The sequence below is a fragment of the Perca flavescens genome, chromosome 2 (assembly GCF_004354835.1).
Source record: "Perca flavescens isolate YP-PL-M2 chromosome 2, PFLA_1.0, whole genome shotgun sequence".
Classification (NCBI taxonomy): Eukaryota; Metazoa; Chordata; class Actinopteri; order Perciformes; family Percidae; genus Perca; species Perca flavescens.
Genome location: NC_041332.1, coordinates 33,036,611 through 33,059,351, shown reverse-complemented (window position 1 = coordinate 33,059,351; position 22,741 = coordinate 33,036,611). Strand labels below are relative to the sequence as shown.

General features: G+C 41.1%; 2 protein-coding genes across 2 annotated transcripts in view; one reads left to right on the top strand and one right to left on the bottom strand.

Moving 5' to 3' along the window:
* Positions 1-19,977, top strand: part of slc5a10 (solute carrier family 5 member 10) — a 23,679-nt gene extending 3,702 nt beyond the window's left edge. The window contains exons 8-14 of the mRNA XM_028604509.1: positions 4,858-4,993; positions 14,220-14,327; positions 14,423-14,573; positions 14,752-14,920; positions 17,775-17,990; positions 19,119-19,212; positions 19,428-19,977. Coding sequence (XP_028460310.1) covers positions 4,858-4,993; positions 14,220-14,327; positions 14,423-14,573; positions 14,752-14,920; positions 17,775-17,990; positions 19,119-19,212; positions 19,428-19,621 — 1,068 coding nt within the window. The 3' untranslated portion in view covers positions 19,622-19,977. The remainder of the gene's footprint in view (positions 1-4,857; positions 4,994-14,219; positions 14,328-14,422; positions 14,574-14,751; positions 14,921-17,774; positions 17,991-19,118; positions 19,213-19,427) is intronic.
* On the bottom strand, positions 1,891-13,257 carry fam83gb (family with sequence similarity 83 member Gb). The gene is made up of 5 exons (XM_028604498.1): positions 11,820-13,257; positions 9,639-9,806; positions 8,567-8,691; positions 5,876-7,268; positions 1,891-3,391 (listed from the first exon to the last, which is right to left on the bottom strand). Exons 1-5 carry the CDS (start codon positions 12,309-12,311, stop codon positions 3,032-3,034), a joined length of 2,538 nt encoding a protein of 845 aa, XP_028460299.1. The 5' UTR covers positions 12,312-13,257; the 3' UTR covers positions 1,891-3,031.
* Positions 19,978-22,741: the final 2,764 nt, after the last annotated feature.

The window sequence follows — 22,741 nt, the reverse complement described above, 5'->3', positions numbered from 1 at the left end:
TTAGCTTGCTAACTCCGCCTTAACGTTACCTCTTCGCCACATCGTTGACAGAAAACGAGAGACCCGGTGCTAATACGGCACCGGTGCCATAACGACCGTTATCTACCGGACCGAATTGCAACGCAGATTTTGGTGCCACTGAAATGCCTGCACTTCTCTCTGATGCTCCGAAAACGGATGAGGGAACCTAAACATCGCCGCATGTCACGCTAGTAAACACTACACTTGGCAGCAGGTTACGTTAGCCTACCGTTAACTAGCAGCTAGAGTAAACACGGTTAAATTGCTGACAGCTAAACGGCGTAAAAGTGTGTCTGTCTGTATTTCACTGGAGAGGAACGTATGACGTTGTAGCTGCTGTTGTCGGAAAAACACAGATGTTGCGTTCACTTGAAATTGGCCTCGCCATACTCGTGCTGCATTAAAAGTTGTTGTAAAATACCCTTTTCCAATCCAGTGGTCGTTTTTGCCGTTCTATAATGTCGTTTTTTTGTGCTCCTTTTTTAAACAAATAAATAACATGCGGATTAAATTTCAGGTAATAATCAACTGTAAAGTAGCTACAGCTTTTAAAGGATCTCTAAATCAGCCTCTGCTGGGTAGAAATTAGTGAAATTGTATTAAAAAAAAATAGTTAACACCAACATTTAGTGGCAAAATCCGTTGTTATGTCTACAAAATAATTTTAGATATAGTATAAGTTCAAGTTTAAGTCACCACTACGTCTGGTCAAAATATTGACTTAGTATCTCAGAATATAAACTAAGAATCTCAAAGTATTGAGAAAATGTAAAATATTGCTTTAGAATCTCAATATATTGACTTAGTATCTCAATATATTGACTTATCTCAAAATACTGACTTAGTATCTCAATGTATTGACTTATCCCAAAATATTGACTTAGTATCTCAATATACTGACTTAGTAACTCAGAATATTGACTAAGAATCTCAAACCAATGAGAACATTTAAAATATTGACTTACAATCTCAATAAATTGACTCAACATCTCAAAGTATCGACTTAGTATCTCAATATATTGACTTAGTAACTTAGAATATTGACTAGGAATCTGAAAGTAATGACAAACCTTTAAAATACTGACTTAGAATCTCAATATATTAACTTCTGCACACCGGCGTGCAACATATTACTTTGTACTATGGAGTCTGGAGATCCTTTTTTCTTGTTGAATGGGAAATCTATTGTCGGGACACGTTTGTTTCTACTGTTTCAACTGAATTTTATTAATGCTGATAGTGTTTGGATGCTTTCAACGGTTTGCATTATTATATTATATGCATGCATTAGCAAAACTATTTTTTTTTATAAAATGATGACTCTTTACCCGGACAAGTGACTTTTGTGCATGGACAAGTGAAACGTAAATGTACTTGTCCGAAGGACAAGTGCCTCAAAAAGTTAATGTCAAGCCCTGCATCTATAACATGAGAGGGGTGCATCGGAGGGGGACGGAGTAGGTCAAAAGTTGCAAAGAAACTCCCACGCACTGTCTAACATGCAGAGATCAATTCTGCCAGTTTCTTTGCGGTTGATTTTGACCCAACTGTAGAAATCTGTGGACACAGGCATTCAGCAATATCACACACTTTTTAAACAGAAAGTGATCATGCGCAAAACTGTGTTTACTCAACTTCAAAAAGTGCAATTTGGTCAAAATTGATGAAGGAAGTTACTGCAAAATGTAATATGATGTTTCCAACAAACAGTTTTGGTAATTCTCTTAGTCTGTGTCTTTGTCCTCCCCCTAAGAAAGAATGCTAAACTACTCAAACTCCAGAAGGAGCAACTAAATGGACCTTGTGGTGAGATTGTTTTGACTACTGAACTTTCAGTCTCATTGTATAATTTGTTTGGTTTTGGTCATACCACTTATACCATACAACACTCTATTCTAATAATTTGGCTGCATATAATCTCAGCAAAAGAAAAAAAAAAAAACTACACTTCAAAAATCACCTGAGAAACCTAAAAGCTACCATTATATTTGTCTGCAGTCTTTGAGGCAAAAGCAGACATACTTAAAAAGTGATCCATGATCCAGCTCTTCCGGATTATTGTCAGAGTAGTTGTCTGGGTGAAGATGCTGTAGGTTTGAGTTATGTACTTTCCCTTTCAGTATGATGAACTTTCCTGAAATATTGAGATGTTAACTGCTGCATGATTCTTCAATCAACTGTTAATTTACCTGACCTGGTTGAGGCAACAACAGAGCTGGGTCAGCAACAATTTGTATTTTTTTTTATTTACAACATTTACTTTTGGTCCCACATCAGTGTTTAAAATTGCATTTGTACCAGTTATCAACACAGAAGCCCTACCCTAACACCTACAGTAACCAATCACAGTGGTACAGTATCAACACCAGAGCCTGACTGTAATATCAGTGGCACTGGCGAGACATAATCGGCTGATCTGTGTAGGTTGGATATGGAAAAATACGTTTTACAGTGTTCTGAAAAAAGAAAAGCAGTTGAGGTAATTAACAATATTTGTTCATAGAATTGTTAATAAGACTAAAGGGGCCTGAGTTGGCAAGGCAGAATATCACAGCTGACCAACAGCTGACTGGTTATCATCCATAAAATACCCTACCTCTGGTGGAAATCTTAGCACAACTCTTGGAGGGATCCGTGCTAAAAAAAAGTGTGGGTTTATTTCCTCCCAGGTATCAGCATCAGCCTCTTAAATTCATCACACCTCCCGGACACTACTGGAACCCTCCAGTCAGACACTTTTAGCCATGAAGCTTTGGTTTTGAAGTTGATGGGATTAATTCACAGACAATACCTCTTAAAACATATCATCAGATCAAACTGCCAACTCTTGTTGACATAGTCAAAAAATCCCAATTAAATATATCTGTTGTATGTTGAGCCTAAGGGTTCAAAAACAGGAAATGACATGCATGCCAGAGATAGAGAAGATTCCACACTGAAGAGTCACCACTTTCTTAGCAGGATGTCTGTATCAACAATCATCCTCGTGTAGCTGTGCTGGCCCAAAGTTCTACCGGTCAGCCTTGCTATTTTGAGACCCTTTCTTCTGCGGCACTCCACCTCGTGGCCTTAAGTGTTTAAAATTGCTCAGTTTTGAGAAAGATACTCCCAGTAACCCTGATGGGTTGGCTGGCTGCTGTGGCGCGGCGTCAGTCTTCCTGTAACTCGGGCTGTGGCGTCGTGGCGACCGGCCGGATCGTGTCTCTACACGCGAATTAGGCTGCAGCATTTGACCCTGCCAGTAGCGGTGTCCTCCAATCACAGGGACATCTGCTCGGGTGGGGCGGTGAAAACTTCCTGGTTTGGCGATAATTACTTTAGGTCCTCTCTGTCGGGCATCACGACCTGGAGATTTCGAGGTCTGAAACAACTAGACAGAGAGAGGAAGCAGAGAGAGAGGAGTATGGCATCATGCAATCCAGAAGTGTTACACATGGTTTCTATTTGTGAGGCTACCGATGATGTAGACTTTCCTATGTATTTCACCAAAATATCCTCTTATTTCCAATAAATCTTTTATTTGGGGGATTTTCCCCTCCTGCCTGTGTTTTTCGAGTGTGACTGTGTGTGTGTGGATGTGGTCAGCTCGATGACAAAGGTATGTGCGTGCACGCTCCGGTCAGAGCCGTTACTGATGTGACCGGAGAGGATCTAACCACATGCAGTGACCACACAAGTTATGTCCTGTCTTTTTTGTTGAAACTACAGAATACACAAGGTAAAGCAGAAAATCCAGCACTGTCTTCCGCCTTATCTGTCAACAACACAGCCAGAACACAACACAGAGATCACAAAAGGGCGAAGCACACACGGGTTACATTGGTGAATGTAAATCCTATAAACTACCCGTTTAACACATCTCAGGGAATAATGCTCGGCCCTTTGCTATTTTCTAATTACTATATGCTCACATATAAAAAGAAATGATGATGATGATTCAAATGATGCCATAGGGCTTTTCACACTGTGTTCTCTTAGCTTAGTGGGTTAACAATGTGGTTAACCGAAGCCTAGGGCTATACGATTCACACTGCACTTCTACTAGCCCTGGGCTTAATGTCAGATGGAACATGTAAGTCATGTTAACATTCAAGAATTCTATTGCATACTAAGCCCTGTTCCACACTGGCTTCCCACTGTGACATTTGATAGTAGTTTGAAATAACAGCAACGAAAAGTAACGTCTATATATATATATCCATGCTAATGTTAGCAAGCTAATAATCTTCCACTATCAAAGTCTTGTTAGCCTTAACTTAACAACATAATGGGTCAGCCTCCTACCAAGACTACAGTACCAATGCTATGTGCAATGGCTACAGGGCTATGACCACAAATATGTCTGAAAATGGTTTTATCCTCTTTTGAAATATCGACAAATATTCACAATGGCTGCAGTCCATTTTTATTTGCAATCCAACTGTAACTCTTGATTCCTGTCTGAGTCAATACAACCTATTCAAGCTTCAACTAGTTCAGAATGCCACAGCAAGGCTGCTCACAAGATCCCATAGAAGATTGTATAGAACAACAATTTCAGCACTTTTCAGTAGTTGCTTGTGTGTTTTAGAGTCAATTAAAAAATGGGGCTGGCTCTTGACTATATATCCTAACCCCTCTTCTGGAAACACATTATTTAAGAATGGCTTTTCTTAAATTGTTTTTAATATGTGCTTTACAGCATTTGTTCTTTTAAATGTTATCTGTTAAAATGCACTTTATTTTAATTCTATCTGTGTATATTTCATTACACTATACAATTCTTGTCTTTTGAAAAGCGTTGTATGAATGAAGTTAGTACTATTATAATTATTATTTGTGTTTCTCTTTATGTAGGTGATTGTACAACGGTCCCTGTCTGCTAAGAACATGAGTCACGTGAAAGGAGCATCTATCCTGGCTGCCTATCTGAAGATGCTCCCCTTCATCTTCATCATCCTCCCTGGCATGATCAGCCGAGCTCTCTATCCAGGTGCGTGCACACCCATGTGGGCGGACACACACACACCTTTTAATTTGGATAGAGGAATGACATGTTTACTGTAAGCAGGTAGTGGCTTGTTTAGACACTTCTGGTGAAACACACCCATTTTAAGTGGGATTTATATAAATCTCGTTACAAACTAACATAAGGCAGTGTGTGTGTGTGTGTGTGTGTGTGTGTGTGTGTGTGTGTGTGTGTGTGTGTGTGTGTGTGTCTTTCCTGACTAGGACTGAACTAACTACTTATTCATGTCAAACATTATTCCTGGGAACATCCACACTTGTTTTTGTCAGTGATTACTCATTTATCATTTAAAAAGAAATTCAGATTAAGACAAGCATTGTCTCAGCATCTACTTGTCAGTGTTGTCTGCGGCTGCAACTAATAAAACCATAACCGAAAGATATTCTATTTACAATTATATAAAACAGAGAAACAGCATGTTGAGAAGCTGAGACTTGCAATTTTTCCTGTAAAAAAACTTGTGTTGATTATTAAAATTGTCAGTCAATGAATTGACTCATTATTTTACCTCGAAAATTAACTTTCTTTTTTATTATCAATTAATCTGTTGATTATTTCAATTCAAATATCCGCTTAATTGTTTAGTCTGTAAAATGTGAGAGAACAGTACGAAATGGCCATCACAACAGAAAGCCAGGCTAGCGAACAACAGTCTATAATCAGAACAGAAAAAAACAGCAAAACGTCACATTTGACAACCTGGAATGAGTAAATATGTGTAATTTTTGCTTGATAAATGACTTAAAATATTAATTTCTGGCCAGGAATTATCCGTCAATTGACTAAGCTATTGATCAACTAATTGTGTCAAGACCAAAGGATTGGAAATACTATATAACCTAATACCTGTCCTATGTGCCTATGCGGTGATGCGTGTCCTTGTCTGCGGAGCTGCTGTGATTCGCGGATGAGGGCATTGCTGTCGTCTGACTGGCTGGGCTGCCGCAGATCCAGCATGCTCTGGGAGAGGCGTGCCATCATGTTGAACCCGTCCCCTTGGCGATGCCCACGCCCTGACCCGGTCGTCACTCCGTTGGTCAACGGGTCACTTGGCCCTGGCTGGGGACATTCATAAAACTCCTCTTCTGATGCCGTGGAGGTGCTTGAAGGACCATCATTGGCTGCTCGGTCGCACATGACCTTCGTGCTGTCTTGGCTGCCCTCGCCGGTGCTGACAGAGTCCCTGCTGTTAGCCTTTGATGTTATGCGGCCACGGCCTGGCGGCGGATCCTCCCGGGTTCCCTTTTTGTTGAAGCCATCCAGACTTTCCAACTGGTCCATTTTCATCAAAATGACCTGTGGTTGGCCAGGCTGCTCTGAGGGGGCGGGGTCTATGACTAGCTGCAGGGTGCGGCGTTTAGGAACAGGAGGTGCTGCAGTTTGAATCTCTGGCGTTTGTTCAGCATGGTCTGTTGGTTGGGAATCAGCAGTAACATTGGATGGTGATGGTGCATTCGGTTTGCGTGTGTCTTGTGTTAAAGATGTGTTGGGCTGCTGAGGAGGCTCCCTGGAATCTGTTGCATCAGTTTGGTCTTTATTCGGAGCGGTTTGCTTTTCGAGCTGTTGGTTGGTTGGACTCACAGGAGTAGAGGCCTCTGCTGTTGTATTCCCAGAGAGGTTTTCTGCTGCTCCTGCAGCGTTTGCATCCCGAACTGAAGCCGGTTCCTCAGTCTGTGGTTGAACTAGCGTTAGTGGTGCGCTAAAGCGTATAGCCTGGCTGGTCTCAAACCTCTCCGACCTTTGTAAGTGAACCTGATTAGCTCGCTTTTCATCCCTGATGTTGATGAAGCCAATCACGTCGCTTGGTGGGTCCGGCTCTGGCCAGGTGGGCAGGTACTTGACCAGGTACACTTTCTCCAGATGGGCTAATCCTGGATGTAAGGGTGGCTCTTCGATGACATGCTTAAGACGTCCTTTGGTAATCTTTAGCTGAGTGGGATTCTGGGAGTTCTTGTTGCTTGAATTCTGGTCGGAAGGAGTCGGACTTGTGTGGGTTCCGGCGGCAACAAGGGCATATTTGGGATTGATGAGCTTTCGAGCAACAGCAGCTGAAACCGGAGCAAGAGCCACCTGAGGGATCGGTTCAGGGATTGGTTCATCTACCATGGGGACATGGTTGAGAGACACACCTCTGGACCCGAGGTAAAGCTCATGAAACTGCAGGTCGAAGGTCTCCACTGCCTGTCCTGAGATCACTGTGATGAGGTTACGGTCCAAACGAGATGAGGTCCAGGTGAAGCTGGAATAACACAGACATGGAAAGATAAATTCAGGGACTCCCTTACTAATGTGCTTATCTGACGGGTGCTCAGATTTCTTCTACATGTCATAACTCGTACTGAAAAAGCATAGTTTAATCATAATCAAGCACTGCAGAGGGTCATCAACACCGCACAGAAAATCATCGGCTGTCCTCTCCCCTCACTTCAGGATATTGCACACACCCGCTACCTTTCCAGAGCACAAAAACATTGTTGAAGACAGTTCTGACCCTGGCCACCACTTCTTTGATCTCCTGCCCTCAAGGAGACACTACAGGTCCATCAGACCACAAACCACCAGACTAATGAGCAGTTCATTTCCAAACGCCATTCAGACTCTAAATCTACACAAATAATGTCTCTGCCCCCATATTCACATTTCTTATTAGTGTTTTTACCATCTATTATATTGATCTGTGCAATATTATATTATTTTGTATTAATAACTGTAGAAATATATTTATTATCTCAATAACCTGCACTTATTTTATGATGAATATTGTTTGTCTTAAGTTATATATGGATGGGAGTAATATAGTTTTATCTTAAGCACCGTTGGGAGGGGCACATGTAATTTAGTTGTATTCATTGTAAAATAGTGTCAAAAGGCTTACACCAGTGGTCATGCATCACATTACGCTCTTCTCATGTTTTCCCTCTTCCCTTCAATATGTATTGGTAAATATGTAACTATAGATGACAGTGACAAAACTAAATGTATGTGTGTGTTGAAGTGAACGTTTGTAGTTGTGGATGATCTGCCTAGTTGACAAAAATTGGCATTGGCAGATAAAAGTCTGCATGCTGCAACAATGCAACAATGTCAGCCTATTCATCACAGTGTTCCAGTTGTTATGATGAACGAGTCAGCTGACAGTCGCCTAGTTACACATCCAGCAGACATGGAGCATATTAGCATTCATTTGGAGTGGTGTTTCTGGCTACACAACACATTTCTCCCTGCTGCTAACTTTATCTGTCCGCTGTTTGGCGCTGGGCAGGGAGTGTCCCTGCTGCTGCGGGGAACATAGCTGAGAGCGGTGCGACTGAACCAAAACAGTGAAGTTGAAATATACCAAACACTCTGTAGAGAAAGTGGAACTGCAGAGTCCGGTGACTATTTTATGTAGGTTTGTCTCTTCGTGTGACCCCTTTCACACGTCACATAGCAAGTTAAAATACTGATTAGAGTAGCTTTAAATACACAAATAAACGATACGCAGAAGTGCGCAGAGTTCACGCACACTCACAACATACTGTGTAGTACACTGCTCACCTATATGAACCAGAGATAGCTTTGTCTCCGTCAACCAGGAGGAACTTCTGGCTCAGTGCTCCACGCACCTTCTGTGCTGACCGTGTGAAGAACTCCACACCTCCACAGCAGCGTACGCGCAGATTCTACACGCACACACGTGTACACACACACACACACACACACACACACACACTGTAAATGCTATGTAAAGAGAGGCTCTTGGGAATTTAGTGTTGATGGGAGGAAGGATTTTGGTGAATAAAAGGGAAATACAAGCCACAAGAGATTAGGGAGACGGAAAAGAATGAGTTTTTTTGTTGCTCGAGAACAGTTCCTCTCTATTAACACCACAATGCTATTGTGCTGGCTGACTCTACAGGTTAGAGCACGGACTGTATCTATGTATGTACATGCTTGTACGACACACCCTACGATGTTTGTCTTTAGCCCTGTGATAAGGGTGTGGTTCCTGGCTGAGCATTACCTCGTGAGTAAATGTTCTGTGCGAAATCTCACAGAGGACACTAAGCACAGGAGTCGCAAATGTTCCTAATTACAGCAGAGATGGCAGATAAGAAAGAGGTTGAAAGAGAGGCGAGGTCACGCGGTGGAAGCTATGGGGAAGGAAGAAGGAGAAATGAAAGAGAAACATGTTACTAAGAGTAAAGTGAGAGTGTGCAAGGTGTATCTAATTGTCTAATGGCAGGAGAGACAGGAATGTGCTCAGTGTTTTTCCGGTCCAAAGCATTTAGAAACCCCCCCCATTAAAACATGTTCTTTTACTGCCTAGACCAGTTACTCTCAGAGGCAAAGAATACCAAAGAAATTCACCCTATGGCAAAACAACTAGCTGGTGCATGCACCTCAATCATGTGCCCTTCTTTCAAATATCGCAATATACGTATTATTGAAAATGTGTCTTAAATGAAACACATTTTATTTGAAATGTTTGAACTGGAGCTTTTTAAAATCTACAGTTTTATATTATTATATGGTTATCAAGAGTAGCCATCTATCCAACTAGCTCATCTCCCAGCATATCAAAACATCATCTGGGTGTGTATGTGTGTGTGTCTGTATATATGCATACCTTTAGGTGTCCACGGTGCATATCAGCTCTGCCACACATGGAAAGAAAGCAGGGGACTGCAGCCGTGTCAATGATTATGTATACAGGGACTTTGCGTTTGTAGGCAGCATCCAGCAGGTCTCGAAAGATATCCACATCTGTAAACACATCCATCACCACGGCTATCACCTACACACACGCACGCACCCACCCACACACACACACACACATAAAGAAAACACACAGAGGAAATCCTCAATGGTGTTAGTGTTTCCTGGTCTGTGAGGGAGGGTTCGATTTAACAATATTACACCCATTAAATCATCAAAGGAAGCTGGGCACTTGTGAAAACTGCATCCAAAAAGTCAATTAAACCCTCAAAGACAAAGAATATCAGACCATAGACGTTCCATCAAGAGGCTGCAAGAAAGAAAGATTGCTTTGCAGAGTGGTGACAGAGTGTGAAGTGTCCGGACAGTGTGGTTTCAACACAATACTAGTGACAGCATGGTATTCTTCACACAGCACTGTCTATTCATTCTTCACCTGACCCAGTTTAATTTTTAAAACTAGGCAGAGTTCGGTCCAAAAGAAGGGAATAGGGAATAAGATGGTCAAGAAAATGGCTCTGGAAAAAGAGCTAGTTATGAATTTTGAGGTTAGAATATGTTACCATGAAATTTCAAATCAACTATATTGTCATTATACTTGAAGGATGAAACATGGTCTTGTCAAGCCTAGAAAAAGTAGAAGGTAAAAGAAGATAAATTGTAATATAAAGCATTAGAATTAAAAGCAAATACTACACAACCCCTAAATAGGGAGCAGTTTGTTGTAAACTGAGGTCAGCTGAACAGCAGCTTTGGAAAAAGTTGTTGGCGTAATGCCTTCCAAACAAGGAGAAAGTATTTCACTCTGGAACTGGTTCTTTAGTCATTAAAGTCTTTTGTTGCCCTGAGGGACATCTAGGCTTTTATATGTACATGTGTCAGAATGCATGTATGTGAGAGGTAAATGTTATGTATGGGGTTCTGGCATGTAACCTATTTACTGACGTCAGAGCATTTTTTTTTCACTGGCGTGTCAAGATCAGACTTGTTTTATTAAAACTTTGTTGTGTGAGTGAGAGAAGAAGGGGAAGAAGATTTGTAAGACAAACGGCAGATAATGAGGTGTAAATTAGGGAGACGCTGGATTAAATTCAGTCCAAAGAAAGCCATGTCAGATTACTTTTCTAGGATTTAGCCTTGTGCTCAACTGCAATGCTGTCAGCAGCATTTGTGGAGAAAAGAACAAAGGAAGTCAAACCTCTGATCAAAACAATCCTTCTTAATCGGACAGCGATTTAACATAAAACAGTGTAAACACAATTCAATTTAGGGCTGCAACTAACGATTATTTTCATTATGAATTCATCTGCCTGCCAATTGTTTTCTCGATTAATAAATCAACAGTTCAAAACCCAAATACACGCAGCCTACTATCATATGACAGAGAAAACCGCAAAACCTGACATCGGAGAAGCTGTAACTACAGAATAGTTGGTGTTTTTGATTGAAAAATGACTAAAACATTATCAAAATAGTTACAGATTTGTTTCCTCTCGATCCACCAGGCAATTAATCAACTAACCATTTTAGCTAGAATAGCTCTGCGACACCTTTGTGAAGCTTCTTTTCTTTACTGTGTCAGACAAACACTGCTTTGCAGCTTGTAGTCTTGTGGTAGTAAACTGCATTATACACTGACCAACCAGAAAACTAATAAAAACCATGATGTATTGTGGTGCATTCAATATTACTGCAATAAATACAACCGTACTTCATTTTTTTGTTGTTGAGACTATTGCTGTAGTTGACTCAGTGCTGTGGTACATTTGCTGTGGTGTTTTTGTAATTGATTGTATTTGTCCACCACATGCTACATATACATGGAAGAGCCAAATTCTATAAACACTATACATTATAATGAAATATAACAAAACAACAAAAAAAAAAACGTTGACTCAACACCTCTTTAACACAGTGCCAAAAAAAGTGTAAGTTACACAATGAAAGCAGGTTATTTAATAGGCCTACAGGGTTGTTTTTTTTTAAACTTTGAGGTGTTTCTGATCAGGTGGAGGTCCCCTGAACTTCATTAATCCCTGCATTGTTTATAACACTATTATGCATCATCACCATCTTCTTCTTCACTACCTACCCTCTGCGCTGATGCAATGGTCTTGCGCACCACCTCCTTGATGTGCGTGTGCCCTTCGGTTGGAGGTTGGGTGTGCACGGTCACGCGCGTGACCCCCCGGTATGAAATGGCATCGGGCCAGCCGAGGTCCAGCTCCGCCACTGAGGCTTCCGAGCGATCTGGCCAATACTGGAGCGACACCTCACCGTCTCCCCAAAACTCCCCGGACCCCGGGGTGAGGTTCCCCGGCCCTGGGGTCTCTGGCTTCTGATGATGGTCGTGCCCAGGCCGGTAGTCCTCCGCTGTGTGAGCAATCCGCTCCAGCTCCGGCTCCGAGAGGAAATCCCGGACGCCCCTCTCCTGGATGTACTGCGTGAATGCATCGCGGCCCTGGGTGACTAGAGCCTCGAGCGCCAGCCGCTGGTCCTCACTGTAGAAAAACTCGGGTTTGCCCTCGCTCACGCGCCAGTTGACGTGGTGGTTGTCCAGGCACTGGATCTGAGACAACGCCATGACCTCGATATATTATCCACCGGTCAATAAATAGTTAAGTACCGAAACCACTCTGACCCAGTTCGTTTCCACTTGTCGGTCCGTAGGGTCAAACCTCGAAAAAGTACGAACTGTCATTACGGTCCATAACGTGTCCGCGCGACCTGGGCCCGTGAGGTGATAAACAGATCCCTAACAAACAAGATTTTTATCTGAGGGGAATAATAAACCGCTGGAACAGTTCCTCGACGCAAACTCTCAGCACTCACACACACACACACACACCCTCAGGTGTTGAGCGAAAGCACCCCCGCCCAGCGCCACGCCTTTCACCTTCAAGGGTCCGGGGGAATGCAGCGGCGGCCCGGTTCAGCTGCTCCAGCCTCGGGGCCCGGCAGACGTGGAGGCGGGCATCTGTGTGGGTTGATGAATGTTATGTGTGTGTGTGTCTGTGTGTCTACCAGTGAGTCAAACCAAAGCGGAACACGTACTTGAGATAAAGAAATAAGTCATTAATCCTCCTTTATAAGTGTTGAAACTGTTGGTGACTCAAGCTAACTGTTGCGCTGACGAGTCACTATTCTTCTTTTTTTTGTCGTTGAAGCGTCTGCCAGCCAGTTCACAGCTTTTTAAAGCACCAAAAAAATGGCAACTGTTCAGTTCCCCGAAAACAAAAAAAAGGCAAAACTCGTTAATAAATCGCTAACGTGGCGCGTACGTGTCTCAACTTTCACTGGTTCCGAGTCCACGTCGGTTTGTCTTTCCGTATTTTTCCAAAACGTTCGTGCAGACAGAAAGTTCATCGAGGTCCAGCGTGCAGTGTGGAGTTGCCGGTATGTGTCTGCCCCTGGAATTCGGCAACGGAAGCTCTGTCACCGGAGGGCAGAAAGGCGGAGTGTCCGGTAGTTGGTTAGGAAAGAGAGGCTGTTAACTCCACCCTTTTGCCGGCGGGACATAGGGAGAGACATTTGTTTTTTCCTCCCAAAACAGAACATTTACAAAAGACAGTGTAATAACTAACTATGGTAGGCTACTTATTGTTTTGTTTTTTATCTGCTGCATATTCTGGCAGGCCTATTCGGCTAGTTTAAACTGATTTTAAAAAGAAAAATCATCTCGAGTAGGAGAATTAGTTAATTAGGTAATGCAGTGCAGATGCCAAACGTTTGCTAATCATGCCATTAGACTTGTGTTACTGTAAAGTCTGCTGGATTTCTAGCGATGCAAGATTTTGAGAAATAGGCTAACTAATCAATGTTTATTTTTAGATTAAGAGGTCAAGTTTAGGGTATATAGAGATGCCCAAAGAGGCAGGTGACCCTTGGTCTGAGTCCAATTTTGACTAAATAGATAGTTGAACTATCTAAAAAATTAATTATATTTATAGAGATTGTATCGTTATCTTTTGAAATCACTGCATGCAGATCACAGGTGAATTACTGATGGACACTTCTCTCCATAAATCTGATGTTCTATGAAATAATGTGTATTATTATGTTACAAGCCAGGGTGGTATACTGTAAGTCTTTATAGTTGTGCACACACCTGCATGGGATTTTGTACCTGCACATATTTTCTCACTGTGCAAGAAAAAAGGGGTGAAGTTACCAGTAACTTCAGTGGAGTTTGTGTAATTATACATGTAGCTTACAGCTTGTGTTGTTTTTTGGGGGGAATTATTGTAATTTCATAAATTATAATCATAATAATTTGCCATATTTAACTAAGAATAGAACACCAATAATGTAGTTTCATTTACACTCTCTAATAGCTAAATAAATGAGTTACTTTTGTGCTTTTATTTTACTCCAGACCCTTTACCTCTTCATAAGTAGAAATTAAGCAAAGAAACACACCTTGTTTATGAGTAGAATATTTTGTGACATATTCCACCCCTGTGTGTGAATGACCTGTAATTTCATATTTCAGACACTGTAGGATGTGTGGATCCAGAAGAGTGTGTGCGAGTGTGTGGAGCTGAGGTGGGATGCTCCAACATCGCCTTTCCCAAACTGGTCATTGAACTCATGCCAAGTGGTGAGAATACTGTTATTTCTAAATGTGTCAACTGCTTTGATACGCTTTCTATTTTTTACCTGCATGCATGTGCTCATCTGTGTTGTGTATTAAAGGCTTGCGTGGGCTTATGATAGCAGTGATGATGGCTGCTCTGATGTCATCGCTGACCTCCATCTTTAACAGCAGCTCCACACTCTTCACCATGGACATCTGGAAGAAATATCGCCAACGGGCCTCGGAGAGAGAGCTGCTACTGGTCGGCAGGTACGTCACTCACAGATGGAGGGCCAGTGGTCAGAGAACATCTGTCCTTAACCCTGGACGGTGCCAGCTGACATATGCACTCTGATCATGCTGTGGAGGGTGAACTTTTAATACCAGGATCCATAAAGTAAAAAGAGAGTGCTTAGAGAAAGTGAAAGAGATGTACTCTTTGTTCCAGGATCGTGACTGTGATCTTGGTGGTGGTGAGTGTGGTGTGGATCCCCATCCTGCAGTCAGCCAATAGTGGCCAGCTGTATGTTTACATCCAGTCAGTGACGAGCTGCCTCGCTCCACCCGTCACTGCTGTCTTCACCCTGGCTATCTTCTGGAAGCGGACCAATGAGCAGGTAACATGTAAATGTAAATGGACTGTATTTATATAGCGCTTTTATAGTCTTAACTACTCAAAGCGCTTTTACAGAGTACAGGAAACATTAACCATTCACACACACTGTGGCCGAGGCTGCCATATAAGGTGCCACCTGCTCATCAGATAAACATTCATACACATGCACACGCCGATGGCGCAGCATCGGGAGCAATTCCGGTCAGTGTCTTGCCCAATTACACTTTGACACGGTACTGCAGGTCCAAGGATCCAACCACCAACCTTCTTAATTGGTAGACGACCACTCTACCACCTGAGCCACAGCCCAATGCATTGCCCACACAAGTTATTTTCATTTTTTTGATTGATCTATCAACAGTTTTGTTTATAAAATACTGAAAAGTGCCCACCAAAAGTTGCAAAAGTACAATGGGACATGTTTAAATTGCTTATTTTGATGATCAACAGTCCAAAACCTAAAATATAATGAATCCACACTGACACAAAAAAAGCAGCAACTCCTCATATTTGTGAAGCTGGAACCAGTGATTGTTTGGCATTTTTGCTTCAATAAATGACTTAAACAACATTGACAGAATTTGATAATCAATCAGTTTCTGTCAGTAGGGTAATCCAATTATCGACTAATCATTGCAGCACTACTTACAGTCAGAAACAAACAAGTACACGAGTATTATATGATACAAATAAACATAATTAAATCTCATTCCGCAACCTTTTTTGGGCTGCTTCAAAGAGATATTACTTTTTAACACATACTGTACAGGAAACAGAGATAAGTCTTGTTGTAAAAATAACCAAACTTAATTGAAAGTTTACTCCATTCCAAACCAAACTATTCATGAGAACATACTGGAGTTTTGAAGCTTTCCTGCACTCTGTGTCCTTTCTGGTTGTTTTTATTAGCCTCACATTGGCTCCAGCTGCCAACACCCCTCGCTGCTTGGTTTGGAGCCCATGTACATGAATGTCTTTGTGTTACTCACTCATTTTATGATTTGTATTGTATTTTTTTATTTCCTCAGTAGGAACCAGCATGGACCGGCTGCTCTTTCACTTGAATAAATGAAAGTGATTGACTGATAACCTAGTGCAAGTGAGAGAAAGTGTGATTATTAAAAGATAAAGATTAATAGAGAGAGGTAAAAGAATACTGCTGTAGTAAAATGGGTATTGACCCAGAGCTAAAAACACTTGTTTAAACATTGTTCAACTGCAAGTAAAGACCAGTCCACTGGATAGTTCAAATTGAATCCCTGTTTTAATAGAGCAAGTCCTGGGTGTGTCTGCTCTCTGTGGACACGCTTTTAACTACTGAAATAAAGAGGACTTTCTCAAGATTTTCAGAACGAATGGGTTTTTCTCTTTTATTGTAATGTAAATATCATCTTTTGTCGGTCATTTGCCAGTTAAATAAACACCTCTGTTGCATAAAATTGTTTTTAGCCAGGCTAGCTGCTATATGGCAATGCAGTCTGTCAGTCTGTTCTACCACTTTGGTCCAGACTGAAATATCTCAAAACTACTGGATAGATTGCCATACAGTATTTTGTACAGACTTTCATGTTCCCCAGAGGATGAATCTTTTTGACTTTGACTTTTTTTCTCTAGCTAGCCCCACCATCAGGTTGACATTTTTAGTTTTTATTGAACTATCTCAACAACTATTGGATGAATTATGTGAACCATAAAATTTGGCACAGACATTAATGTTTCCCTTTGAATGAATTGTGCCTTTAGTGATCCATTAACCATAGACTGTAGGTTTTAACACAGCTTAAAGGTAACCTAGACGTCTAAAAACGTTCACATTTACACACCAAATTTAGCATAGTTTAAATGTATACAGTACGTCTAGACGTCTTTACGTAGACCTGCAAAATCCATACTGGAGGGATTATAAAGTTGTTGAAAATGGTCAATAGCGGTGGCGGGGTTGGCTCAGTGGTAGGGTCCAGGGTTCGAATCCAACCTGTCACAATTTCCTGCATTTCTTCCCCCTCTCTCTCTCTCCCCTTTCTCACCTAGCTGTCCTGTCAAAAATTAAAGGTGGAAAAGCCCAAAAAAATCTTAAAAAAGAAAATGGTCAATAGCACTGTTACAAACAACGTTTTATTCAAACACAGTGAGCATATCGCTTTAAGAATCTGAATGGTGTTGACTCATAGGGTAAAAGAGCACACGTTACTGCACAGGATGTGACACACGCTGACAAGTTTAATATAGAGAGCAAACAATACAGACCTACAGTATTTAAAGAGGACATGACATGTGTAGTCTTTGAACTAGAGAGGCAAATTCTTTTTCAAATTTTTTTTGCTATTAGTGTCATCTAGCACATGCGGTGTCTTATGATGTATTTGTTTCTATCTCCCATTTTATGAATCCTAGAATTTCACATTTTAGGATTTTATTCCAAAAAACTATATATATATATGTTTGATGTTTTTAGATTTATATGAACTGAAAGCAGAAAAACGGACCATCAGTTGTCAATGTAACAACAAAATAACAGTTAATGTAATTTTTTCCACATGTAAAATAGAGGTGCAGATGTTTGCTCTGCGTGCTGTGACAGGGTGATTATTTCCATGTGTGTTAAGTTCAACCACACAGATCACATTTTTTGCTGAAGGCTGAACAGAGACGGAGACAGCGACTTATTTGTGTCACTGCACGTGTGTGTACTTAAGTGACAAGACGATGACAGATCATCATGGTGGGAAAGTGAGAGTGTTACGAGCCCGAACACACCCAACACACTAATGCTTTTAGCGGAAGGATATCAACTCAGGAAGGCATGTAATGAAATGTGTGAAAATGTGTTTATATGTGTGTTTGCGTGTATTCAGGGTGCGTTCTGGGGCCTGATGGTGGGTTTGGCGGTGGGTGTGTGTAGGATGGCACTGGAGTTTGTCTTCCCGCCTCCCAGATGTGGAGTCGAGGACTTGGCACCTGCAGTCCTGCGAGGCGTCCACTACCTCCACTTTGCCATTCTCCTTTGTGGGCTCACTGCTATCGTGGTTGCTATAGTATCACTGCTCACACCGCCGCCCAGCCACGAACAGGTGTGTACACACAGATACAGTAAATAACAGAATCATTAGGGAAGTAATGCGTATGCATTGGCTGTTGGTACACCTGTATTGTTATCTGTTAAAAATAAAAAGGATTCGAGTCTGAGGTAAAGGAACAGGTTTTATCTGAAGGTTTGTCTCCATGTTGCAAGACAGTCAAAGAGAACATGCCTATCTAAATCCTAAAGATCAACAATCAACCAAAGAGCTTAATCTTACAGTACAGAAGAACTATTGTTGCTCACAATAAAAAAATAAATAATAATAATTCATATTTCAAGTCTTGCTAATGCCGGTGACCCATTTGTCACATCTGACATTATTCTGGCCTGTGTGTGAACTCAAAATGCAAACAGCCTTTCTGATATCCTAACACATTTCAAGAGAATGTGTGCAGACCTGCTTTGTGCCCTGACAGGCAGATTGGTTTAATAATAATATAATAATAATAATAATGTATTAATCCCAAATTACAATGTTATTATTATACACATTACACACAGGCCTGAATTACACACATTACTAATACATGCACTAATGGAGAGATGTCAGAGTGAGGGGGGCTGCCCATGGAAAGGTGCCCCGAGCAGTTGGGTGTTCGGTGCCTTGCTCAAGAGCACCTTGGCAGTGCCCAGGCTACCAGTCCACCACCATACTTTGGTCCATATGGGGACTTGAACCAACCAGCAACCCGGTTCCCAACCCAACTCCCTACTGACTGAGCTACTAACCTCCCCTGTACACACAAAACTAATCACAATGTTTGTCAGTACTTTATATCCATTAACAATGCAGAAAATCTACAATACCTCTATGTTATCTAAGATGAAGAATTATTATTATTATTATTATGACAGTCTTGCAAAGAGAGTGTAAAACGTAACATGTGAAACCACCGCCCTCCACCCTGGTTATGAATAAATACAGTATATCATTAATGGAATCGTTCAAAGTTTTGGGAAATGCGCTTATTTGCTTCCTTACCGAGAGTTAGATGAGAAGATTAATATCACGTGTCTGTTAAATATTAAGCTACAGCAGCAGCTGGTTAGCTTAGCTTAGCATTAAGAATGAAAACGGGGCTCAATGTTGTTACATTTCCATTTTATACTCCCCTAGTTGTGTAACCTGACCTGGTGGACTCTGACTGAAGAGCCGCCCAGAGAAATTCCTCTACAGAAAGTGTCCTCTGTCAGCCACCGTAGCTCCCAGGGTAAGAGTCTGAATATGCACACCACTTGGAATAAAACCAGCCATCATGTGATAATCACAACACACACCCACACACACACACACACACACACACCCCCACACACACATACGGCTGTAATTATTATTTGATTAACTTCATGTGTCAGCTCTGTGTGTGTGTGTGTGTGTGTGTGTGTGTGTGTGTGTGTGTGTGTGTGTGTGTGTGTGTTGTTGCAGGCTCTGAGCCAACACGGCGGGTGACATGCGGTCGGGGGTCAGGATTGTGTATCTCAGCAGCGCGGCGCTCAGAGGAGACTCCAACTCCCAGAGTTCAAAATGTTAAAGAGAGTGTGTTCTGGTCCAGGTTCTGCTGTGTCAATGCGATCCTGGTGGTCAGCATTAACATTTTTCTCTATGCATACTTTGCCTGAGTAGAGGATCCAATTTAACATCCTGTCCAACCCTCCTGCTGAACTCTGCCAAGCTCTCCAACATGAATTCCAGATCTAAGAAGGTGGGGCAAACAAACAGTGATTTTTGGACTGATTTTACATGAATCCTTCATGAATCCTGCAGATGTAGCTTCAGGAAAAAAATCACATTTCAAACTAGAAAACACTGAGAATACAAACCTCTAACCACAAACCTCTAAATGTAGCCTATCATTTTAATAAAAGACAATGTTGCAAAAACCTTTTTAAACCTGCATTTGGATCAGGGGCGTAACAAGCTTTTCAAAAGTGAGGGGGATGGATGTGATTTGTTTATTAACAATAAAAATGATGGATACAATGACAGAGGGGTACAAAATGTATAACATACAAGATATAAAAAGCTTCCCATTTAAATGAGTGATACTAGAAAAGTATAAAAACACACAAAAAATAAGTTCGCGTTTAAAGTCTGTATAGAGAGAACGGTGTCGTACTGTTTGTTAACATGGGCAAACGGAGCATAATCTAATTACGTATGTGGTAATTTGCATAAATAGCACAACAGATCTAAACATTGGGTATAGCCATCTGAAAATGTCTTGTTGACATAAAACAGTAAAAGACTTAATGTAAAGGTCTGAATGGAACCCATAGGCTACCCATGAGCATTAATACATAGAGGCAGGAAGAAGTGCTTTAAACCAGCATTTATTAATTAGCCTATTATTGCAGAGATGGGGTTTGGGGCTGGGTCCGTGGGACTGTTTCTGGGGGTTCACTTTTTTATTTTACCTACCTTTTGTCTTCTGCATTCTCCTTACCCTTGTTCTTCCCTCAGACTCATCCCCCAGAAACAGTCCCACTGACTCAGCCCCAAACCCCATCTCTGCAATAATAATACTGGTTTAATACACTCAATAATCAATACTGGTTTAAAGCACTTCTTCCTGCCTCTATGTATTAATGCTCATGGGTAGCCTAAATGGGTTCCATTCAGACCTTTACATTAAGTCTTTTACTGTTATATGTCAACAAGACATTTTCACCTGGCTATACCCAATGTTTAGATCTGTTGTGCTATTTATGCAAATTACCACATACGTAATTATATTATGATCCGTTTATTATGAATGCTATAATGTAGCTAATGTTACAGAACGTTATACTTCTTACATGGGAAACTACTCGTACATATTAGCTTTCATTTAACGTTGCTAGTGAAGTTAAAAAGGTGCAGTTACCATCCATACTAAATACAGGCTCAGTGACCACCAACTGGGTCAGACAGAGATGCACTTCCTCCTCCACTGGGAAAAACTATCTTCATTAAGAGATTTACACCTTGGAAAAATAGCCCAAAAAATAAAACTTCCCAAAGTTAACAACAGAAGAGAAGCTGGTAGTTCTCCTAGGAGAGGGGACAGCAGCTCTACTGACAGCTAAACATGGATCTGGCTGCCACAGCCTGAGGGACTCACAACCACTTAGGATCCCAAATTAACGATTTGTTTAGTATTGTATAGTAATTATATTAGAATAGTATATATGTGACACCTACATATTTAATATATGACATGTATTGTAGGCTGTAAACTGCTGAGAGAGAGAGAGAGAGAGAGTCTGATTACCTCCGCTGTCTGAAAACTCAGACAGTTGACACATCAACGTACTATGTGAAGGCATTTCATCATCTGCTGTCTCAGTGTGTAATCCCCTGGGTCTTCTTACTAATAACAACTGTTTTCGTCTTCTCTGAGGTGATTTTCGACCATTTTCGACGCACTTCTTTTGACATTCTGAACTACCGCAGAAATGTCAGAGCACGTCACGTGACCATTCTAAGCGAATCACGTTGTCAGAAATTGGCATCAGCCAATGAGATTGCGCTTTTAGAATCAAATCCCCCTTCTACTTTCACGATTGATTGCTAATGAAAAGGAAATTGCCATATTTGGATCCAACAGCATTGTAGAGGAGAGAGCTTTCCAACGGTGTATGCATTGGGGTATATGAGATGACAGGGTGCAGACAGCGATCGCGGAGCAGCGGGATGATTAAGACCGTTGCCATGAAAAACAGAGCGTTGCTATCGCTACACACAGCCTACGACGTAGCTACGGCGGCAGTTCGACGCGAGGCGTTTGTGCAAAACTGCGGAAAAACTGCAGAAAAAGTGTGGGTGTTGAACCCTCTCACCGGGAAAAGTGTGACGTCCCTGATTTGGATCCCTATATATATCAAATTACACATAATCATAGATAACTATGGGCGACACAATGCATGGACATGGAGTTTTTTCATTGAAGGAAATGCAAAGGGTCACAAAAAAAAAGGCCAAAAAGAAGAAAGCTCCGTCTCAAAATCCTGAGCAGCGCAGACTAAGTTCAGTGTTGTCTTTTTTTAAAAATCACTTTATTAGACATACAGTAGTTCTACAGTTGTTATGATGTTATCTTTTTACCACTGCTCCACTAGAGGTTATTAATTAGTTCATACAACCGTTCCCTCCTATTTGATGTAACCTAGTTTTAAAGTTTTCGAAGGGTATTTACAATGAAGCTTGTGGCTTGTAACAAGCTAACATGAATGTTAGATAAAACATGACGCATTACACATCATCTGAAATGCTAAGCATACAAATATATAATAAGATTTAGGTTACTCCCATTGTTCCTTTTGAGTCTGTATGCTTAATGGTAATTATATAGTTATGTTGTAATGTTCTAAAGTTCTTTCATGCTATTTAGCTTGTTTATGATTATGAATCTGAATGTCTCAGCCTTTTCTGGTCCCCAAATTCTCCAGCTATTAGTTTTTAAGTTGTCATGTAAATTTAAATATACACACACGTTTGTTTTTTGTATTTAAAGTGCAGTTGGAGCATCAAAATTACATGGAAATAATGACATCCTTTTACGTTTATTTTTTTATCATCACAAATAGATCAGACACAATTCAATTCAATTCAATTTTATTTATAGTATCAAATCATAACAAGTTATCTCGAGACACTTTACAGATAGAGTAGGTCTAGACCACACTCTATAATGTAATGATAATTCAATGTATCAGTACTGAAAATTGGCTATGACCCCTTTCTGATTAATAACAAGGTTG